Source organism: Bombus vancouverensis, chromosome 1 (genome assembly GCF_051014615.1).
Source record: "Bombus vancouverensis nearcticus chromosome 1, iyBomVanc1_principal, whole genome shotgun sequence".
NCBI lineage: Eukaryota > Metazoa > Arthropoda > Insecta > Hymenoptera > Apidae > Bombus > Bombus vancouverensis.
Window position 1 is genome coordinate 17,625,846 of NC_134911.1, and position 18,547 is coordinate 17,644,392.

At 32.0% G+C, this 18,547-nt stretch overlaps 2 protein-coding genes across 7 annotated transcripts in view; one reads left to right on the plus strand and one right to left on the minus strand.

Annotated features, from left to right (window-relative positions):
• Positions 1–35: 35 nt before the first annotated feature.
• sturkopf (lipid droplet associated hydrolase sturkopf) lies at positions 36–2,558 on the minus strand. 2 transcript variants are annotated; one of them, XM_076621877.1, is made up of 4 exons: positions 2,430–2,558; positions 1,636–1,955; positions 1,377–1,568; positions 36–1,300 (listed from the first exon to the last, which is right to left on the minus strand). In XM_076621877.1, the coding sequence occupies exons 2-4, from the start codon at positions 1,942–1,944 to the stop codon at positions 872–874; spliced, it is 930 nt and encodes a 309-aa protein (XP_076477992.1). In that variant the 5' UTR covers positions 1,945–1,955; positions 2,430–2,558; the 3' UTR covers positions 36–871. The 2 variants fall into 2 exon arrangements, with proteins under 2 accessions (XP_076477992.1, XP_033183320.1); XM_033327429.2 differs by lacking the exon at positions 2,430–2,558 and adding an exon at positions 2,094–2,398.
• A 5,950-nt stretch (positions 2,559–8,508) lies between these two features.
• The window catches only part of wge (BAH domain and coiled-coil containing protein winged eye), a 360,478-nt gene continuing 350,439 nt past the window's right edge, over positions 8,509–18,547 (plus strand). For all 5 annotated transcript variants that reach the window (XM_076621851.1, XM_076621843.1, XM_076621855.1 and 2 more), the window contains exon 1: positions 8,509–9,787. The gene's annotated coding sequence lies outside the window, so the exon portion shown is untranslated. The remainder of the gene's footprint in view (positions 9,788–18,547) is intronic.

An 18,547-nucleotide genomic window follows, 5' to 3' on the forward strand; every position in this document is an offset into this window, starting at 1 on the left:
ACTAACTTACAATCATCCAGAAAAATCTTCGTACATCTTAGGAAAAGACCATTTTTATTTAAATAAAACATATGTAATATCGTATAATAACATATTTACTTCTTAACATATAAAGTAAATAACGCTTAATTGTTTCAGTATAGAACGTATTAATTTTGTGATTTTGAAATCACACAAACATGCAAAATTTTAAAATATTAGTATTTTATTTTGAATTGTATTCACCAACACACGCGCCACACACACGCGCAATTTAGATATAATAAATGACAATAAAAGTAAATTAAAAGACACAGATATATTTTTGTATATTATTGACATCTTCATTTCAATTTCTGTCACATAATAAATAAATTGAATATAATTCAATAATTTAATAGGCGTATTGCTAATAATCCTTTCCTAAACTGCTCAAAGTATAATAGATTTTGTGATAAAACCAAAATTCTTGAGGATAACTTCATAAATAGAAAAATCCATGATCAATTTTGAAATTCATAAAGGAGCCAAATTTAATTGATAATCTAGTATAATGTCAATATATTTACATATAATACAATATCTCTCACAAGTTATTGCTAATAAGCTAGTACATGATAAAACACTTAGTAACATTAAGCATGAAATGTTTTTCATGTAAAAACATTTAAAATTTGGATTTCAAATCACAGAGTAATGATTTTAATAAGGCTGAATGGAAACATATTATACCAATGTTTTTTATGTGAGAAGTTTTTAGTAGCATTAAACAATTATTTAACTATTAAAATATTAATAAAAGCTTTAAAATATTATGAATCATCAATTGTCAACTAAATATATGTTTTAAAAGTATGACAAAAAGATTAATTATCGTTTTTCTTTTTTAAGATTACAATATGTTATCATTAATTACATCGGCAACAAGCTTTCCCATTTCTTTATCATACTGCAAAACAAAGGAATGATCATAACCATGCTTACATAGTTCTGCATTGAGATCAGAATGCTTAGATTTCAAATCTTCATAATATTTAACTGGTGTCCAACCATCACAGTTGCCATAATACAACCATAATTTATCTGCATATTTTGAAATTATGTCGTCATCTCGTTCTTTTATTATTTCCATTTCTTCCTTTGCCATTTTAATTATCCTTTCTATGACATGAGGATTTACCAATTGAAGTAACGCGTTATTGTATTTTGAAGGAACTCCTTTTAATAGTGCTATCATACTGATAAAAAAGATTTTTAAAACATGTGGAAGAAATTGAAAAGTCCAAGCAATAAGAATGAGAAAGGATGCAATGCGCAATATCTGAAAAAAGTTAGTTTTTAATTGACATTCTATATGCTACTATGTAAAATAATATTTTGATAACGAAAGAACTTACAATTTTAGTGAATATCCATCCATTAGTGGTTGTGGCTAAATGTTCTATGGTTGGAAATAATAGATAACATTTGGTTATTTTTTTAGCAATGATATCATCTTTTAGTATATTTAATATCATCCAACTCCCTATTGAATGCCCAATAAGATGCAGTCTTGCATCGTCTGGTACATATTTTTTTATGAAGTCTTTCTGTAATTAAATTATGACGATTTAAAGTTTCCTCCGCAAAGCAATAAAATTTAGTAAATAAAAATACCTTGTGCTCTAATTGTGCCATTAAACTATAATGTTCGTTCCAAGTTGAATTACTTGGCATAGTAATTGCTAAATTGTTCGGTGGTTGTACATGACCAGCATTTCCAACCACCCAAACAGGTACTTCAGTAGGAAGTCTTGATTTTATAGTTTTTATAAATCCCTCATAAAATTCTGCAATGCCAGGGTTACCCGTAATAACAAGTACTATGTCTTTCTTACCATACTCTGCAAGGCCTTCTTCTACCCAACGACCTTCTGTAATTACTTGAGTTGGTATGCCATTTATTTGTAACATAGCACGTTGCATATTGTTTTTCGCTATAATAAGATTTTTAATACATATAATATGTTTCTATTTCTCTATTAGTATCTATCAAATTTATTGCAAAATATATTTAATTGCTATGCATTATATTTGGTTGTCCCAAAAGTTTCTTTCGTTTTATTATATTTTACCTGTAGTAACGGATCACGTATAAAGGCTATTTCTATTTAAGAATCTAGATATATTAATAATTGATAGATGATTAATAATTAGATAAATTTAACCTAACAAGTTTCAAGAAGCAAGACTTCGTTGATGTTACACTAAACTTTTGCTTCGAATTTTGTGTTCTTCTTAATCAATTAATGACATTTCATTCTCCAGTAAAAAATTTTTGTACTACTTAATATAGTACTCAATATAATAGAGTGGATAAGTGGGGAGGTAGATAAAACCAAAAGTTCGTCCAAAGTCGAAAGGTACGGACTAAACAATAATAAATAAATAAATAAATATAAGTAACTTACAATTTTAAGAAGCTATATCTTTAACATTAATACATAAATATCGAAATACAATTTTGGTGACATTTTAGATTGTACATATGCATGTTTTCAATACATTGAAATGAAACTATATATATATCCTATCATCGAAGAAGCTAAGTTGAGTAAACTATAAAGTCCAAATTACGAAAGTCCCAGTTCAATTCCAGATGTTTTATATTCAGCAAAAAAAAATTTTTTTTTGTGGTTTTGTATATAATTTTATGAAACTTTGTAATTATTTTTATACGTCTAGAAGTATACATTCTTTTACATTTTTATAATAATTATATTTTACCGTAGCGTATACAATAAAATTATATTGCTCAAATTTTAATTTTTAATAGGATCTTATTCGGACATTCATTATGCGTGTACTTACACACATTCTGTTGTAAAAGTAATAACTGATAATAGGAATTAGATGATCAAAATATAATTAGGATCAATCACTAAAACAGAACGTATAATTATTTTATATATTAAGTCATCCCATACATTCGTTTCGGTTTTTACTATGGTATTTGGACCGGAATTTGACACATACCTGTAGATGCTATGAAAATATGTAGTCACATTCTCATTCTACAACTAGTCCTCTGAAACTTGTGACTCTACACTAAAATATTTTTTGGAATAATTCTCACCATTTCTATATCATTGCGATACTAGAGCATGTGTGGCACAAAATGTACAAAAGAGTTACATGAATATTTAATTGGGTAGTTTTATCACATATTCTATATTCTCTATATATTGAATTCCCAAATTACTATTTATTTCTTCGCTGTAATATTTTCTAGCTGGCAAAAAATTTGACGATACTTATTGAGATTAAAAGATGAAAATCAAATAGTATTTTATAAAAATTTATAAATGATTGTATCAAAAAATATTTCAGTGAAAAATCACAAATGTTTTATAGCGAAGGCATAAAATATCTTTACCAAAATGATGGGAACAGGTAGTAGAACGGGAAGATGATATATTTTCGATTTCCATAATTTAACAGGTGTGATTGAAATTTTGTTGTAAAAAGTACACTGGAAAAGCGATCTTATGAAATGACAATATAAAATATTATCATACAGGAAAAACTTTAACGCAACTATAGATTTTAATAGGTAACTATTATGTTAACTAAACTAATGTTTTTATTGCAAAATTGTTTTGTTAAGAAATAACTCTTATAATATACAATTAATATAATATACAATTCATAAAAGATATTTAACCCATAATTTTGTTTCTGTAATTATCAATATTTTTAATAATTTAAATTAAATAATTGCGTAACTGAAACATTATTTCGTAAGAGAAGTATTTTCTGTTTACCTATTGTGTTGTAGATATGTAAATACAATAAAATATCTTAGCAAACTCCTAAATTACAGGCTATATAGAGCTTTTAATTATTTTGTCTTTATATCCAGTAAAAACTTATGCTTCGTTATGCTTTTTCTCCTCATTGTGTAAAAAAAGGAAACAAATATCGATATTTGCAAAACCAATGAGTTTCTGTTTTCCAAATTATACAACATAATAAACGAGTTAATATCTAGCACGCCGCATACGATTAATTTTGGAATTCGTACAAAGTTGCAATATTAGCACTAATTTTTTAATCACATAACTAGTATGCGCGTCCATTGGTTGAATAAAGTTGTCTACGTATGTAAAGCATTGCCAAGTTAAATATAGCCAAGTTACAGTTTATATAAAGTAGCGAGTGTTATTTTAGTAAAATAAAGATTCAGTATAAATCTCTATAGGCGCAGAAGTTAGTGGGCCGCCATTTTGGTAGCTTCTCTGATAGCGTATTTCCCACGGTGCACTGCGACAGCAGTAGACGCGGCAATATCTGCTCCAGGAGAATCAAACAAGTGCGAGAAAGGGCGAGATAGAAAGGTATCGAGTGAGAGAGAAGAAGATAGTATCAAGGAGCGACAGCTAGATAGAGATGAAGATAGAATGTATTAGAGAGAGAGAGAGAGAGGGAGAAAGTGAGTGAGTGAGTGAGAATGAGAGTGTGTGTGTGTGTGTGAGAGAGAGACAGAGAGAGAAAGCTAGAAAGCCGCGCAGGCAAGGCATCGTGTACTTACAGCGTGTATGGTAGACAAAGATGGAGAGAGGAGTCACGTTGAGTTGTATCACTGATTCCGGCTGGTGGAAAGATGGCGGAGGGTAATTCGAACACGCGTCATATAGCCCTGTATGCTGCGCATGCGCAACATAGGTACTACGTGTGACTGCGATGGTGTCGGTAGGCGGAGCGGCATCCAGAACTAACTTGTACCGGGTGGTACCGCATCACTGTCAGCAAAAACCGCATAAAACGGCACCATTCGCTTCTCTGGTGTAACGATGCAGGGGGGTGGGGGGTTCGGGTTGCTCGTGGGGCAGGACGGAAGTTCAAGGCAGCCGTGGCGCCACGGGGACGCACGGGGAAGCGCCATGCTGACGATGACGCGCACGCACTTCCAGGTAATCGGATGACCGTTCTTCCGTACCATTTTATTCTCTTAACTGGCCATTTCGGATGAAATTCAATCTCTGCTACAGAATTTTTCATCATTCCTACCCTTCTTCTTTTTTCATTTGCATGAATTTTTAGACATTATTTGCAGTTGGAGAGACTACGTATGGGAATGGTCACGCATGCGGTTATGTATCTCGTCTGGATGAGTAATAAACGACAGATACGGTGGAGATCTTTGTTGTATACGCGAATTGATTCTTGGAAAAATACAGGATATTCTGCAAGAGGAAAGAATGTTACAAATAAAAAAGTATAGTACATATTATAATACGTTATGGAAATATATATGTAGGATTGAGGTTTAATTATGAGTATGATTCTATTATTATGGCGTTTGTCTTATCAGGGTTACATATATTTGAGGAACTATTGCATATTAAATTAAAGATCACATTAAGTTTCATATAGTTTTATTGCATTTGTACAACTAGCGTTTTTGTTACTTCCAATGCATTTAGTACCTATTACACATTTTATAACAAAGATTAGATCTTAAATTTAATGCAACAGGTACTACCATAAAGAAATAAATACATACATAGATGTTTTTAGAACTCAAGTACTAGGTTCTTGTAATTAAAATCTGTACTTCCAGATATTTCTATTCTTCTTTTAATTTGTAGTTCTAGATATTATAATAAGAATAATACTTTTCTTCTGGAACTTCTTATGTTTTAATAGAAATTTGTGAACAATATTCATATAAACATTTGATGATTAATAGAAACATTCACTCTGTACATATGTATTGGACATATGACATCGACGGTTGTTTCAACTTTCACATTTTTATATTCTTATATTCATTATTATCTAAAAAATTTAATGAAAAAATGTGAAATACGTAGAGTATTATTATATATGCCTGTTATATGATTTTTGAAAGACGTTTATTTGTTGCGATATATTTATTGCAAACAAAGTAGACACCATCGTAACAACTGAAATACTATTGCAATACGATACTTACCACTACTTACCACGTATGTAGGTAGTTGTACATATACAGGGTGGTTGGTAACTGGTGGTACAAGCGGAAAGGGGATGATTCTACGCGAAAAAAGAAGTCGAAAATATAGAATAAAAATTTTTCGTTTGAGGCTTTGTTTTCGAGAAAATCGACTTTGAATTTTCGCTCGGTACGCGTGCGGTACGTTATAACGGATCTCACTGTAGATCGTTGTCTCGATGGAAAAATTAAAAAAAAATTTATTCTATATTTTCGACTTCTTTTTTCGCGTAGAATCACCCCCTTTCCGCTTGTACCACCAGTTACCAACCACCCATATGTATGTATACATATTTAGTAACAGATATGCATGTTAATATCTTTAATATTTTGATACATACATATGTAGGTAATACGTATCATATTTTAGTATAAAATTGTAACATTGTTAAGTGCATAGATATAGGTTCATACCTAGGTTTATAATATAGTATGTACATATAGATACTTTATAACATATAGATACCTAACCCTAACCTCACCCCCGAGTACATTATACCATGTATAAAACGTAAAAAGTAGGTATAGCTATTGCAAATGTATATACAATATTAGCGTTGCACTATAAAATATACTATTACAATACGTCTACCATCTAATTTTCATTTGTTATTATAAAATTAATTATACGAAACCACGTGATCAAATTGTGTTATTTATTGTTGTTACGTTGATACCTCTACGTACGTACTTACATAATACGTACCACAGTAGCAATCGTAGTGTATATTGATTAATATATGATTTTTAATACTTCTCAAGTTATAATTTCGGATTTTCTTATGTCGTAATAGAAGTTCGCTAGAATATCTAATCATAATGAAATAAGCGTAGTTAATAATTACTAGGGAATACTCCTCGTGCTGTATATTTTAACAAGATATTTTAGAACTAAATTTTAGGAAAGTAACGTAATAATAATTTTTGTACAGGTATTTCAGGTATTTGCGTGAAAGAAAGTATTTCAAATCGGTTTATACTGGTAAGTCTTTACGCAACCTTATCATAGACATTTCATTCGTTCAATCAATCATGCGTTATCTAGATACCGAGATACCATACGTTATTTATAAAAAGTTCTATAATATTTGTTTGGCAGAAAACTTACTAACACTCAGAAGATTATGCTCTACAACCTAGAGATATCTAATAAATAGCGAAGCATATAGATATTTTACTTCCGATGGTTCAATTTTTATCTTACCACGAGAATTATTTTATATTAATATCGTAAAAATGAAATTATCCATACTTGGGTAATAATTTAATTTATAGATTACTTACTTCATAACAAAAAATACATTTTATCTTTGAAACAAACAACTTATCATAATTTCTTGAAACTGTAAGTATGTATTTATGTACTTAAGTTTAAGTATAGCGATTTTCAAGTCTTATCATTAACAAATAATTATTTTATCTAGTAATAATGCTTAGGTATAGATATAAAGTCCTATTGATTAAAACAATTGAGAATAAGAATGTTTTTTTAATCATTCAAGAAACTTGACTGAAAATTAAACATGAAATACATATCAATCATATTATGTAGCATTATTGCATCTATAATTTTTTAACGAGTCTTCAGTTAACAATTAAAACGATGAATAATATGATTTTGCCAATACAACTTAAAAATTGTATGTATATCTAAATGCTTAAATTGTCCTAGTTATAGGTTACGTTGTGAAAGAAAGTTACCAATATTTGGTTGATACATACCTAATTATATACTCAGTTATAATATATATTAAATTCCTTGTTTTATTGCTTTCATCGCATTATTTCCTGATATACGAGAGGCATATTGTAATTTTCCAAGGAAAAAGAGTCATACAATTTTCTAAAGTATTAACTTTCCATGTTTAATATTACGAAGCACGATAATATTTTGATCATTCCTATATTTCGATACGTTTAATCCAAATTCGTATATAAACAAGCGTTCAATTCACATCCTTTAATCTGAGAAATACAACGTCAAGGAGAAATCAAAAAGAGCGTTCGAACATATAGCATACGTGTTTATCGCAGACAGAATTTATCTGTACATATTTGTTTGCTGCATTCACATTTAAAGTTGATAAAAGATTATTCATTCGAACATTTAGGTATTTTTCATTTCGTAAATTATATTCCATCGTAATTCAAGTTACATTTATTTGTTCAAATATTTCACATACTTTTGCAATTTTAATTTACCTTTTTCATTCTTATTTCATTTACAGTTGTTCTCTTAAATACTCAACGTAATATTGCATATAATTTTCTTTGATCAGGTTGTACCTACTTCAAAAAAAGCGCGCGAGAATATTCAAGTTGTCCGAACGCACTTTAGGGGACTAAGGGAGTCCTTGTGAAGTCCCGAAAAAAAGAGGCGCGACCAAAGGAGGTGTGAACAGAGCGGAGGGCGTGGCAATGGGCGTAACCTTCGAAACGTCCACTACCCTTCTAGGCGTTTCGCCAGTTAGCTGTTAAGCATGGTAGTGGGGGAGACGGCATCGAACCCAGCTAGCTGCAGTCACAATTCAACCGCTCGATGGTGAGTACGTTATAATGCGCCGCGTTACGGGTAGATCTCCTTTTACCGGAAACGAAGGAGATTACTTGTCCGTCGATTGAATCTTGACATATGTATACGTGATATTTTGAAACGAGTTATACGTCATTCCACTTATACGGAAATATCAAGCAATGTAAATTTTCTCAGTGCGTGACCGAACAAACCTGTGAACGTGACGACAAAACTTCGTTTAATAAAAAATGCAAGCTTGTTGAACGTTTGGAAAAAGCGATTCGTACGTTGATCGGGTATCAAGTGGATCGTTGCGTGTGTTTAAAAAATTCTCGAGCTACCGATCGAATGCAAGGAGAGCCGCTAGGTTTGTTAGGTTGCACAGCTTTAAGCCGGCCGGCGCCCGCATTAAAGGGAATATAACCGAAGCGTATAAGTCACCGGATTCCGTTTCGACTATCGTTGTGTTGCGAGTTGCGACTCTTCTCCAATTCGAATTTACTAATCGAATGTCTGTATCGAATTGTCCATGTTCTTATCGATATCTTCGCGGTCTTTATGCAAGCGAAGTTCGAGAAAACGTTAATAGTGCCGAAATGAGTACCTTGCTTCGATACGAACTGAGGAATTTCAAAGAACTGTAAGAATTCTTATTCGCTAAATATTTCGAGATATTCGTTGAAAATGTAGCTTTTCGTGGTTCGTAATCCCAATACCTTCTTTCGACAGAAGGACGACAATGCCAAACGAAGATCCATCTCCATAAATATTTACCTGATTTGTCCTATGTTTATTACTTCATCTCGCTCGGTTCGGTTTTCGAACGTATTAAGTTTTTATCGTTGCGGATCGATTAAGAGATATTTGATACGTGAAAACGGACATTCTTGTTATTGGCTGTTTCCAACGATTTCGGGTGTTCGAGAGAGATCGCGAGAGCCATGTTCTTTGTTTTGGAGTGAATGTGCGGAAGTTATACGAACTTTGTTTACTGATTTTGTTGTTTTGCTTGTTGCGTATCTATAAGTGAAACTCGATGTCGCGCAGTGAATAGTGAACAAACGAGTGAATTACGGTGGTGTGTTCGAATCGGAATAAGAATCATAACAGGAGTAACGACTTCCGACGGCTCCGTTATTACGACTTGGTGTTTTTGAAGAAGCATGATTTTTTGAACGGATACGTTTTTTTCTTGGAGACATCTCTCCAGGATGACCAGAACCTGTCTTTACGGAGCGTTCGTATAGTCGTCACAGTGGAGTTCTGCTTAATCGCAGGTAAGTATTGTTACGAAACTTTCACCACGACGAGTTCAACGCGGTTGTACTTGTTTCCGTTTTGTCGTGCTTTAAATCACGAAATTGCGTTTATGATTTAAAATTCTTCACTTCGGAAAAGTTCAATCGAAGTTTCTATCGAAACTAACTTGATGCTTCGAGAAACTATGTAAGATCATTGCGTGCTGATGGGATTTAAATTTTTGGCGGGTTTTTTTTATGAATTTCTTGCTTCACAAAATACATATCTAATCTCAAGGTGTAGGTTATATGATATTTCGTTTTCGCGCCATTTTATGGTAAACCGTCGTTAATGAAAATTCAACATATTCTATTATAGATATAGAATGTTATAGAAAATTACAGAGGGATTATATGGAATATTATAGAATTTTAAGGCGTTTAGAAATAATTGAAATCAAAATGTGATAAAATTTTATGATAATTGTACATGTAAATATTTATTAGCTTATTTTTAACATTAATGTTGTCAGTGGTATCTAAATTCGAAATATAACTTCTAAGATGTAATCTTAGGCGTATAAAAACTGATATATAATAGTATATTAGATATTACAAAATATTTATTGCTTAGAATAATGAAAATCGGGTGGCTCGTATAAATCGAGAGTTTTGAAGGAGTTACAAAAACGGTATTTGCTTATGAATTTTGAATGGGATGTCTTCTACTGATACACAGAACATCGTCACATAAGCTAATCGTATAGTGTGACGTATATCATTTTTCACGTACAGTTTATTTTTAATTGTTCGACAGGAACCATTCGCCGGTAAAAATAAAGACAATATTTTCAGTATGAGACATATTTGTTAAGTTAAATTATTTTTTTAAAAATAGTGGCAATAATACATTATAATAGAAATTAGTTGCAAAATGTATAATAGCAATTAACTGTTCATATAGAAGTTCGACTTATTCGGAATAGAAGTTGAATAATGAAATGCGATAATAGTTGTCAGTATATGGATCAAAGAATAACTTGTGTATTTTAAAATCGCAATTGTGTAATTAAAAAAGAATTGAAAAATCCGCTGGTATTATTCAGATAACAACAACAGTAGGTACCATTTTTAATGTATCACATAATGAAACCTCTGCTAATCGGGAAACCATAAAATCGAATCTCGATCAGTCGATATGTGTATTATGATAAAAATCGAAAGGTGAGATCACTGTGTTCGATTCGATTCGATTTTCATATATATATTACTCAAAATATGCACGTAAGACATACATATGCAAGTTTCTTGTCCTGTTCTTGATAACGATAAAAGTTTGTACGAAATTTCTTTCGCTTGAAACTTCTAGGTAAACACACAAACACGGAAGATCGATCGGAGCACAGTATCTAGCGAAAACAGTCGTTCTCCGCTATCTCGGTGAAATCGGTCATTGCTTTCTTCGCGGAGAAATACGTACTATTATAATCTTCGAGCGAACGACGCTTCGATGTATCGACCATCGATTTCTTTCGCATTTTTCCATGCGTTTACCGACATTCTACGTCTTGTCGCGTATTTTTCTGTCGGTATGATTTAACGATCGGTCGCATTATCGGTAGCGGCGAATTTTTATCGAAGAAGAACGCTTTTTGTACGATGTTTCGAATGCATCCACTGTTAGATAGGTTAGGTGACTTTATCGTTTAGCGACGTTGCGTGTTCGTGTAATTCTGTTACACTTAACTTGTAAGCTGTTTAGTTTCGTTAATCTCCAGGAGGTGTCCTTTGAGTTAAAAGTTCGCAGGATTCTTTCATGGGATTCCATGCTATAGAAAAATTTATATAAGGTTTTCAGAAACTAAACTGTTCAGTTTTCGTTTTTATTAATTTCTTAACTTCATTACATAAGTATATGATGAATATTTTCAGGAAACAAATGACTTACTTTCATAAGTTCAAGATAACATAAATAATAGAAAATTCAAAGAACGGGGTTTGTAACATCACTTTACTTTCTGAAGAGCTCGCGATATAATATAATGGTTGACAAAAGTTTTCGTAAATTTGCCATAGAAAGTTTTTATGTAGATATTGTTTTGTTTATATATGTTTTATTTTATTTATATTATTTATTTTAAAATCTAACATTATGAAAATTTTAAAAATTAACATCATAACAAGGTGCAACTGCCACGACTATATTGGTATTATAAAACTTGGAACCGATTCGAAAATATATATAGAAGTTACAAGATATTTACTGCAAACATATAGTAAGTCTTTAAAATAGTACCTTTAAGTATTGAACCTCATTAATATAATGAATAATTGATTTCCGTGATCTCTGTGAAAAATATATCTTGCATTAAATATTTTGCAGCTTCTATGTACAATGTATATACATTTTCAGATTTATTTCGAACATTACCAATATAACCAGTACTATCTCGACGCGGTAGCAATGAAATTTCAAAATGTTTTGTATAATGCACATAATATATTGATAAAGTGTTTCTGTAAATGTTTAAATACTTTCCTGAGTCACTATATATAGAATGTTTGGCATAGTGGAAGTAAACAATCGACTAGCGAATAGAAATAAAATAAAAGAAAACTAATCGAAGAGTCTCAATGGATATGTATAATAAGCACGTATCTAAAGACCAATCGTCCCAGAGATATTTAGTTTCCTAACCTATAAGTTCGGTATCTGTACATATGTATGTAAGTACTTATTTACGCGCCGTATAGTATTATAAAATATTCAACAGTATTGAGAATTCCGCGTGTTGATACTAATGCAAATCTTCGGAATGTATTTTTTCTATAGATTAGTTTTGTTTACACTATCGATGACAGTATGGAAAAACAGAAAGAGTGAGAGACACTGCAGTCGAAACGAACACCTTTTATAAACAAAAACTGATAATCTACCGCTTATGAGAAGAATTAGGAAAATTATATTTGTTCGAGTATTTATAATATTAGCATTTCCTGTTACTTTTCACGCGTATTATTGATTAATCGAATTTATAATTCTACAACAAGTAAACGATGTCTCGTGTACTGAATTTTTTTATATATATGTACATAGCTTGCCTCTTCGTGGTACACGCGGTCGCGTCTCGCAGGTCAGATTTCTGAAACTTTCTTTTTTCAGGTTCAGCCTTTACTGACCTTTCTCGTAAATGCGTTTTGTCACTCGTGCTTCGCAGAGGTATACAAACGAACACGTGGTTCCATAAAACGGGACTAGCTACTATATATAGGTATGTGAGTAGCTCAGATTAGGGAACTGTAGACTTACATTTGTTTTCTCTAAATCCGTATTTTGGGATAGGTAGTTAGGAATTTTAAATTCTCTGTTATTTTTTCTTTCATATTTTCCCTTTAGAACTTCCATGAAATAGGTTGTGAAATTACTTATTTGCAAAGTTATATATTGAGTAAGAGTACGTGGTAGTCGTATACAAATACATAATTATAATCGAAGACAAAGGAGTAGTATGGAGATATGCAAAAGTTTCTTACTACGAATATTATTTGACTACGAATTTACAACACATTTGGGAAAGTCATTTGATTTTGGTCGATTTTGTTGGTTCATGCAAATTACTGGAGAATGAAGCTTCTTTGTTGCAGCGTCCTCTTCAGTTACGAGAAAAACAGAACTAAGGAGAAGGACTAAAGCACAAAGAACAATTTTTGATAGTTTAAGTTTAAACGCATGGTAATCTCATATTTAAAATTAATATTCAATCGACTAACACGAGTGCAGTAAAAAATACGAAAATGAATATTAGAGGTAAAAAAAATCGATTGTATTTTGCGTATTAAATAGAAGTTAGATTTTTGAATTTGTTCTTTCGGCACGTGTTATAAAATTCTAATGTTTATTAACGGTATATAGGTTGTAATTATTTATAATTATCGTCATAAGTTACGGAAATAAATTACAAACAACTAAGAATCATACATGGAAAGAGTCATTTAGAGTCAACCTTTAGTTTCAAAACTTTCCTTCTAATATTTTCTTTGTACAAATTTCGGAAGAAAAATAACACGAATAGAATGAAATTTTATCCTGTTTGTGCATTTTCATCTTGATTACTTTCTTATCTAGAGTACTTTAACCCTCTTAGCTTTATCTATTTCAAGCTGACTGTCGTTTATTTCTTCGTGTTCACTAAATGTCACAAATTACCGTAATTTCTCTTTCCCATTCTAGTTAGAATTTCTATATTTATTTTTAACCGTGTGCTGCCGATTTTAAACACGCGCAATCCCATATCTTCTCTACATACAGGATTGTTTATAAATACAATTACCTAAACATAATTACCGAAATTTTACAAATCACGAAATACAAGTTACGAAACAAACGATATTTTACAAGTAAATCTTACAAATTATAAATTATCTGATTATCCTATTAAACGGAGAATGACAAAACCGCGATACGAAGTTTACAAATTGTAAGTTGTCCATTTACTAACGTCACTTGCATCAATTGGTAAATTATTTTGTAAAACAGGGTCCTGGTGCAAAGAGTACGTTTCCGAATAAAATAGATTGGAGCGTAGTAGCGGTTACCTTTAATTAACGAAAAATCCGAATAAACTGGTGAAAACGGGGAAACAAAACGCGAAGTTTAAAGAAAGGCAAATTTATTTTTCCAATTAAACTCGAGCAGAAAAGTAACTTAAAACGGTTGAAAAATTTGTTTCTGTATTTCCCTGATAAAAGCATTGGGAACGCGGGAACGTAAACAGCAAATTGTACATAAACCACGATCAAACGAACGATGTACAATAGCACACGAAAGTATTCGGATACCTACAATATCATAGGAAACTTCCACGTAGATATCGTGTTCGATAAATACAATTTTTTTTTTTTCAAATTTTGTTAATACCAACCAGATACGACTGTTGTGATTATATTTATAAAATTCAGGACTAATTTCTAACTAATATAATTAGTTATAAACAGGTACTTGTTATAAACGTATATTTAGTAAAAAAATTAATATACCAAATGAATAGTCATTTTAAATACATAAGCGCTAAAAATACAGGGTGACTGGTAACTGGTGGTACAAGCGGAAAGGGGGTGATTCTAGGCGAAAAAAGAAGTCGAAAATATAGAATACAAATTTTTCGTTCGAGGCTTTGTTTTCGAGAAAATCGACTTTGAATTTTCGCTCGGTACGCGTGCGGTACGTTATAACGGATCTCACTGTAGATCGTTGTCTCGATGGAAAAATTAAAAGAAAAAAATTTTATTTTATATTTTCGACTTTTTCACCCCTTGAATCACCCCCTTTCCGCTTGTACCACCATTACCAACCACCCTGTATAACGTCACTGAACATCCAGGTTTGTCAATGTAACAAATAATTGATACGTACTTGCACTAAATATTTTGTAGCTTGCATATACAGTTTCAGATTTATTTCAAACTCTATCCGGCAATATCGGTACGATATTCGTTAGAACAACTAATGAAATTTTTAAGTGTTTTGTATAAAGACATATAGGTAATATATTTATAAATTTGCACAAGCGTTCGTACGAGCTGTTGTACAGCTTGTTGTCTTTATTTTACTCAAGTATAACAGACAATAAATAACCGACAGTATCCAGCTATTTTATTCGATGGAAACTGCCGTCGGTTTGGACGCTTCGATGCCAAAACGAACGGCCGAAATATTTTGCGTTATGGGCAGACGAACGTCGTTCATCTTGCTGCCTACGAATCCCTGGTGCTTATTCCGATCGATTTAGGCAGCTTTTCAAGCGTAAAACGATCGTAGTTGAAATAATTGTTGGAACGACGACACACCGCTTCTCGTTACCCGACGAAACGAGAAACTCTTCATTGACATACTCTCGTTTTTCCATCCGTTCTCTGCCTCTTCCTGAGTCCCTTTGCCCGATAATTACCTAGATCAATCCTTTCTCGGTCAGTCCATTGTCTTGGCTATTAATATACTTGAGATGTTTTTTTTATGTATTTATTGGGAAATTTCAAAGATGCGAAAGTTGCATAGAACACTGGTGATACACGAAAATACGTAAATTGTTCAAAATATAACGCGTCTTCGGATATTTCATTGTCATTAATCCCATTCACGAAAATATGAAATTGTCTATAAATATCTGCAATTTACAGTTGTTGATATTAAAAACGCATTTGTTTTTTCGATGATTTTCCAAAGAGGACACGATACGCTGAAACTTCTGACGACGATCTTTTTTTTTTTATTTTTTAAGATCTCCCTTTGGATTCATCGCCTTGTAATCAAAGTTGTAATAAGATCGTTAATAAATAACGACTATATATCGAACGAGAAAAACAAGGAGCGTATAGAAAATAATAAAGATTCAGTTTTTTTCTCGGCTGGCTCGAAGGCCAATGTACGAAGTATGCACAATGCACACTCTGTGACGCATTGTAGACAATCGTTACTTTGTTAAAGTCGTCTATTTAAAGGTAAACTTCGCTTCAAAATAATATTGACCATTTAAGTACAGAATATTATCTGTATACCTAATATTTGCTTGGTCTCCTCCTTGAAGCTTGATGTTTTTTTTTTTTTTTTTTTTTTTTTAGCAGAAGAAAGGAATTTTAGAGAAATATCGATCCGTTACGATGAATCGACGACCATTGAATCTGGCCGTTTAAAATTCTTCGTAATAAAATACGCGATGTTAGCGCGAAGACACGATATTCTACAAGTCGTATATCTTCCCTTTGTTTCGATCGCAATTAATCATGTCGGTATAATATGACTGCGATGTTTGGGATCGTCAAACCATCTGCTACTAAAATTCTGATCTAGTATCGGATTTTCTGTGCAGCATTAGGTCGAGCATTGCGGTATCGCAATTTGAAACGTAATCCAAGCTAGGATTTTAAATAATTACGGTGGCTGGTTCGCCGACTGTTACGTAACTTTAGCTTTGTTAAAAGATAGACAAGGAGTAAAGTAATAATACAGCGGCAAAGAGAAGGAAAGTGAAAACCATCTTGTCCCTTCGTCGCTCATGCCTCGTTTTCGGCACATTCTTCTCTTACAAGCTTTGAAAACTTGACAATTTTTCAATGTAATTGATTGAAAAATCTGGAAACTCATCTTCCTTTGAAGAATATTACATATATTTCTCAATAATTTTGTTCTTCGTATCGAACGTGATTATTTTATTACGAACATATTATTTTATTGTAGCAGAAGGCTTCGTGAAATCTTCTTGTAGATTCAAGTAACCAACTGATTACGAGATAAACGTTTATTCACCTTTGTCGTTTGAATCGAGCAGAGGAGTATCCGGAGCGTATACGCGACGTGCTAGCATTTCCAATTGTTGCACTATTTGTACGCCGCTAAAGTGAAAGTGATAATTCCGAGAAAATTCATTTTTAGTTATCTTTTTTTTTTTACGTCAATCTCGCTTTCTCTTTCTATTCTAGTCAGTTAAAAGGTACGACGAGTATCGTTGCTGCAATATGCAGGGGTCAAAGTTCTTCGAGCTTGGCGTTTTACGTTATTATTCAGGAAATTAGAGATATCAATTACTTTTTCAAAAGAGTTCAGTATTTCTCATTGTTACGATCTTTCTTTAACCGTGATCATGGCCGAGTTTCGAGTTTTACGTTCTTCTTCGAGGTATCACAGTCTTCAATTATTCGTTGAATCTTCTTCAATTTTTAATTATCCAAGTCTTTGTTCGCTTATGCTATATCGTAGTATACTATGATGTTTGTAGCGACAGCAATCGAAATAATAGTAACATTGAAAGTTCCACATTTTCCAGCTATGTATTGGAAAATATAGAAAATATAATATAGTAATTATAAAATAAATAAAATAAAAAATAAAATAAATATAAATAAATATGAACAAAAAATAAATTAGAATTTAGAAAAATATTTAGAAAAATTTAGAAAAATAGATTAGTATGGTAGCAGAGTGAATCAGAATAATTGTAAATCATCTTCTTATATAGAGCATGAACCAGGTATTAGATCCCTTGCACGCCAGAAACTTTTTTGATTTTAAGCAAGTAAGTGTACCCTTTGGCAATGAATTTTTTTTACAATTCAAAGTTATTTATATTCTTTGCCACTTTCCATTGACGAAAAGAGAACAAAATAACAACTTGCTTATTTCCAACATTGTTAAAACGTTGCAACGAGTTACACACGACGAACGTTTTAATCAACGTACGTGCCAATAATAATTTTAAAATATCAGATCGTATGGCAAGTTCTTTAAAAGATTATCAAAGAACGTTACCTTTACATAAAATCTTGGTGTATTGGGTTGGCAACTAAGTGATTGCGGACTTTGTCATTACCACCTAATGGCAAAGTCCGCAATCACTTAGTTGCCAATGCAATAAAATATGTCGTCGACTATGTGCGCGTTATTTTCTTTCATTATCCATTGCATTGGTTAACTTTTACTCCACCGCTGCAAAGCTGTCGATCTTTTGTCAAAAAATCGCAATACGTATATTTTCACATTCTTTAAGGATGTAACATCGAGAAGCGAACGAATCTATTACACAATACGCGATTACATATTAGGTATACAATTACGCGTATACGAAATTATTACACGACACAACCTAATATTAGCTGTCTTAGGGAAGCTATATAGTCTGAAATACAGGATATTATGACGGTTGGAAGATAGCGAACAGTGGATCGATTTTTCCGCAGTTTTAGATTCCTGCTAACGAAAGTGCCATTTTCATCGTTTTTTCTTGTGCAGTTTCGTGTTCCATGTTT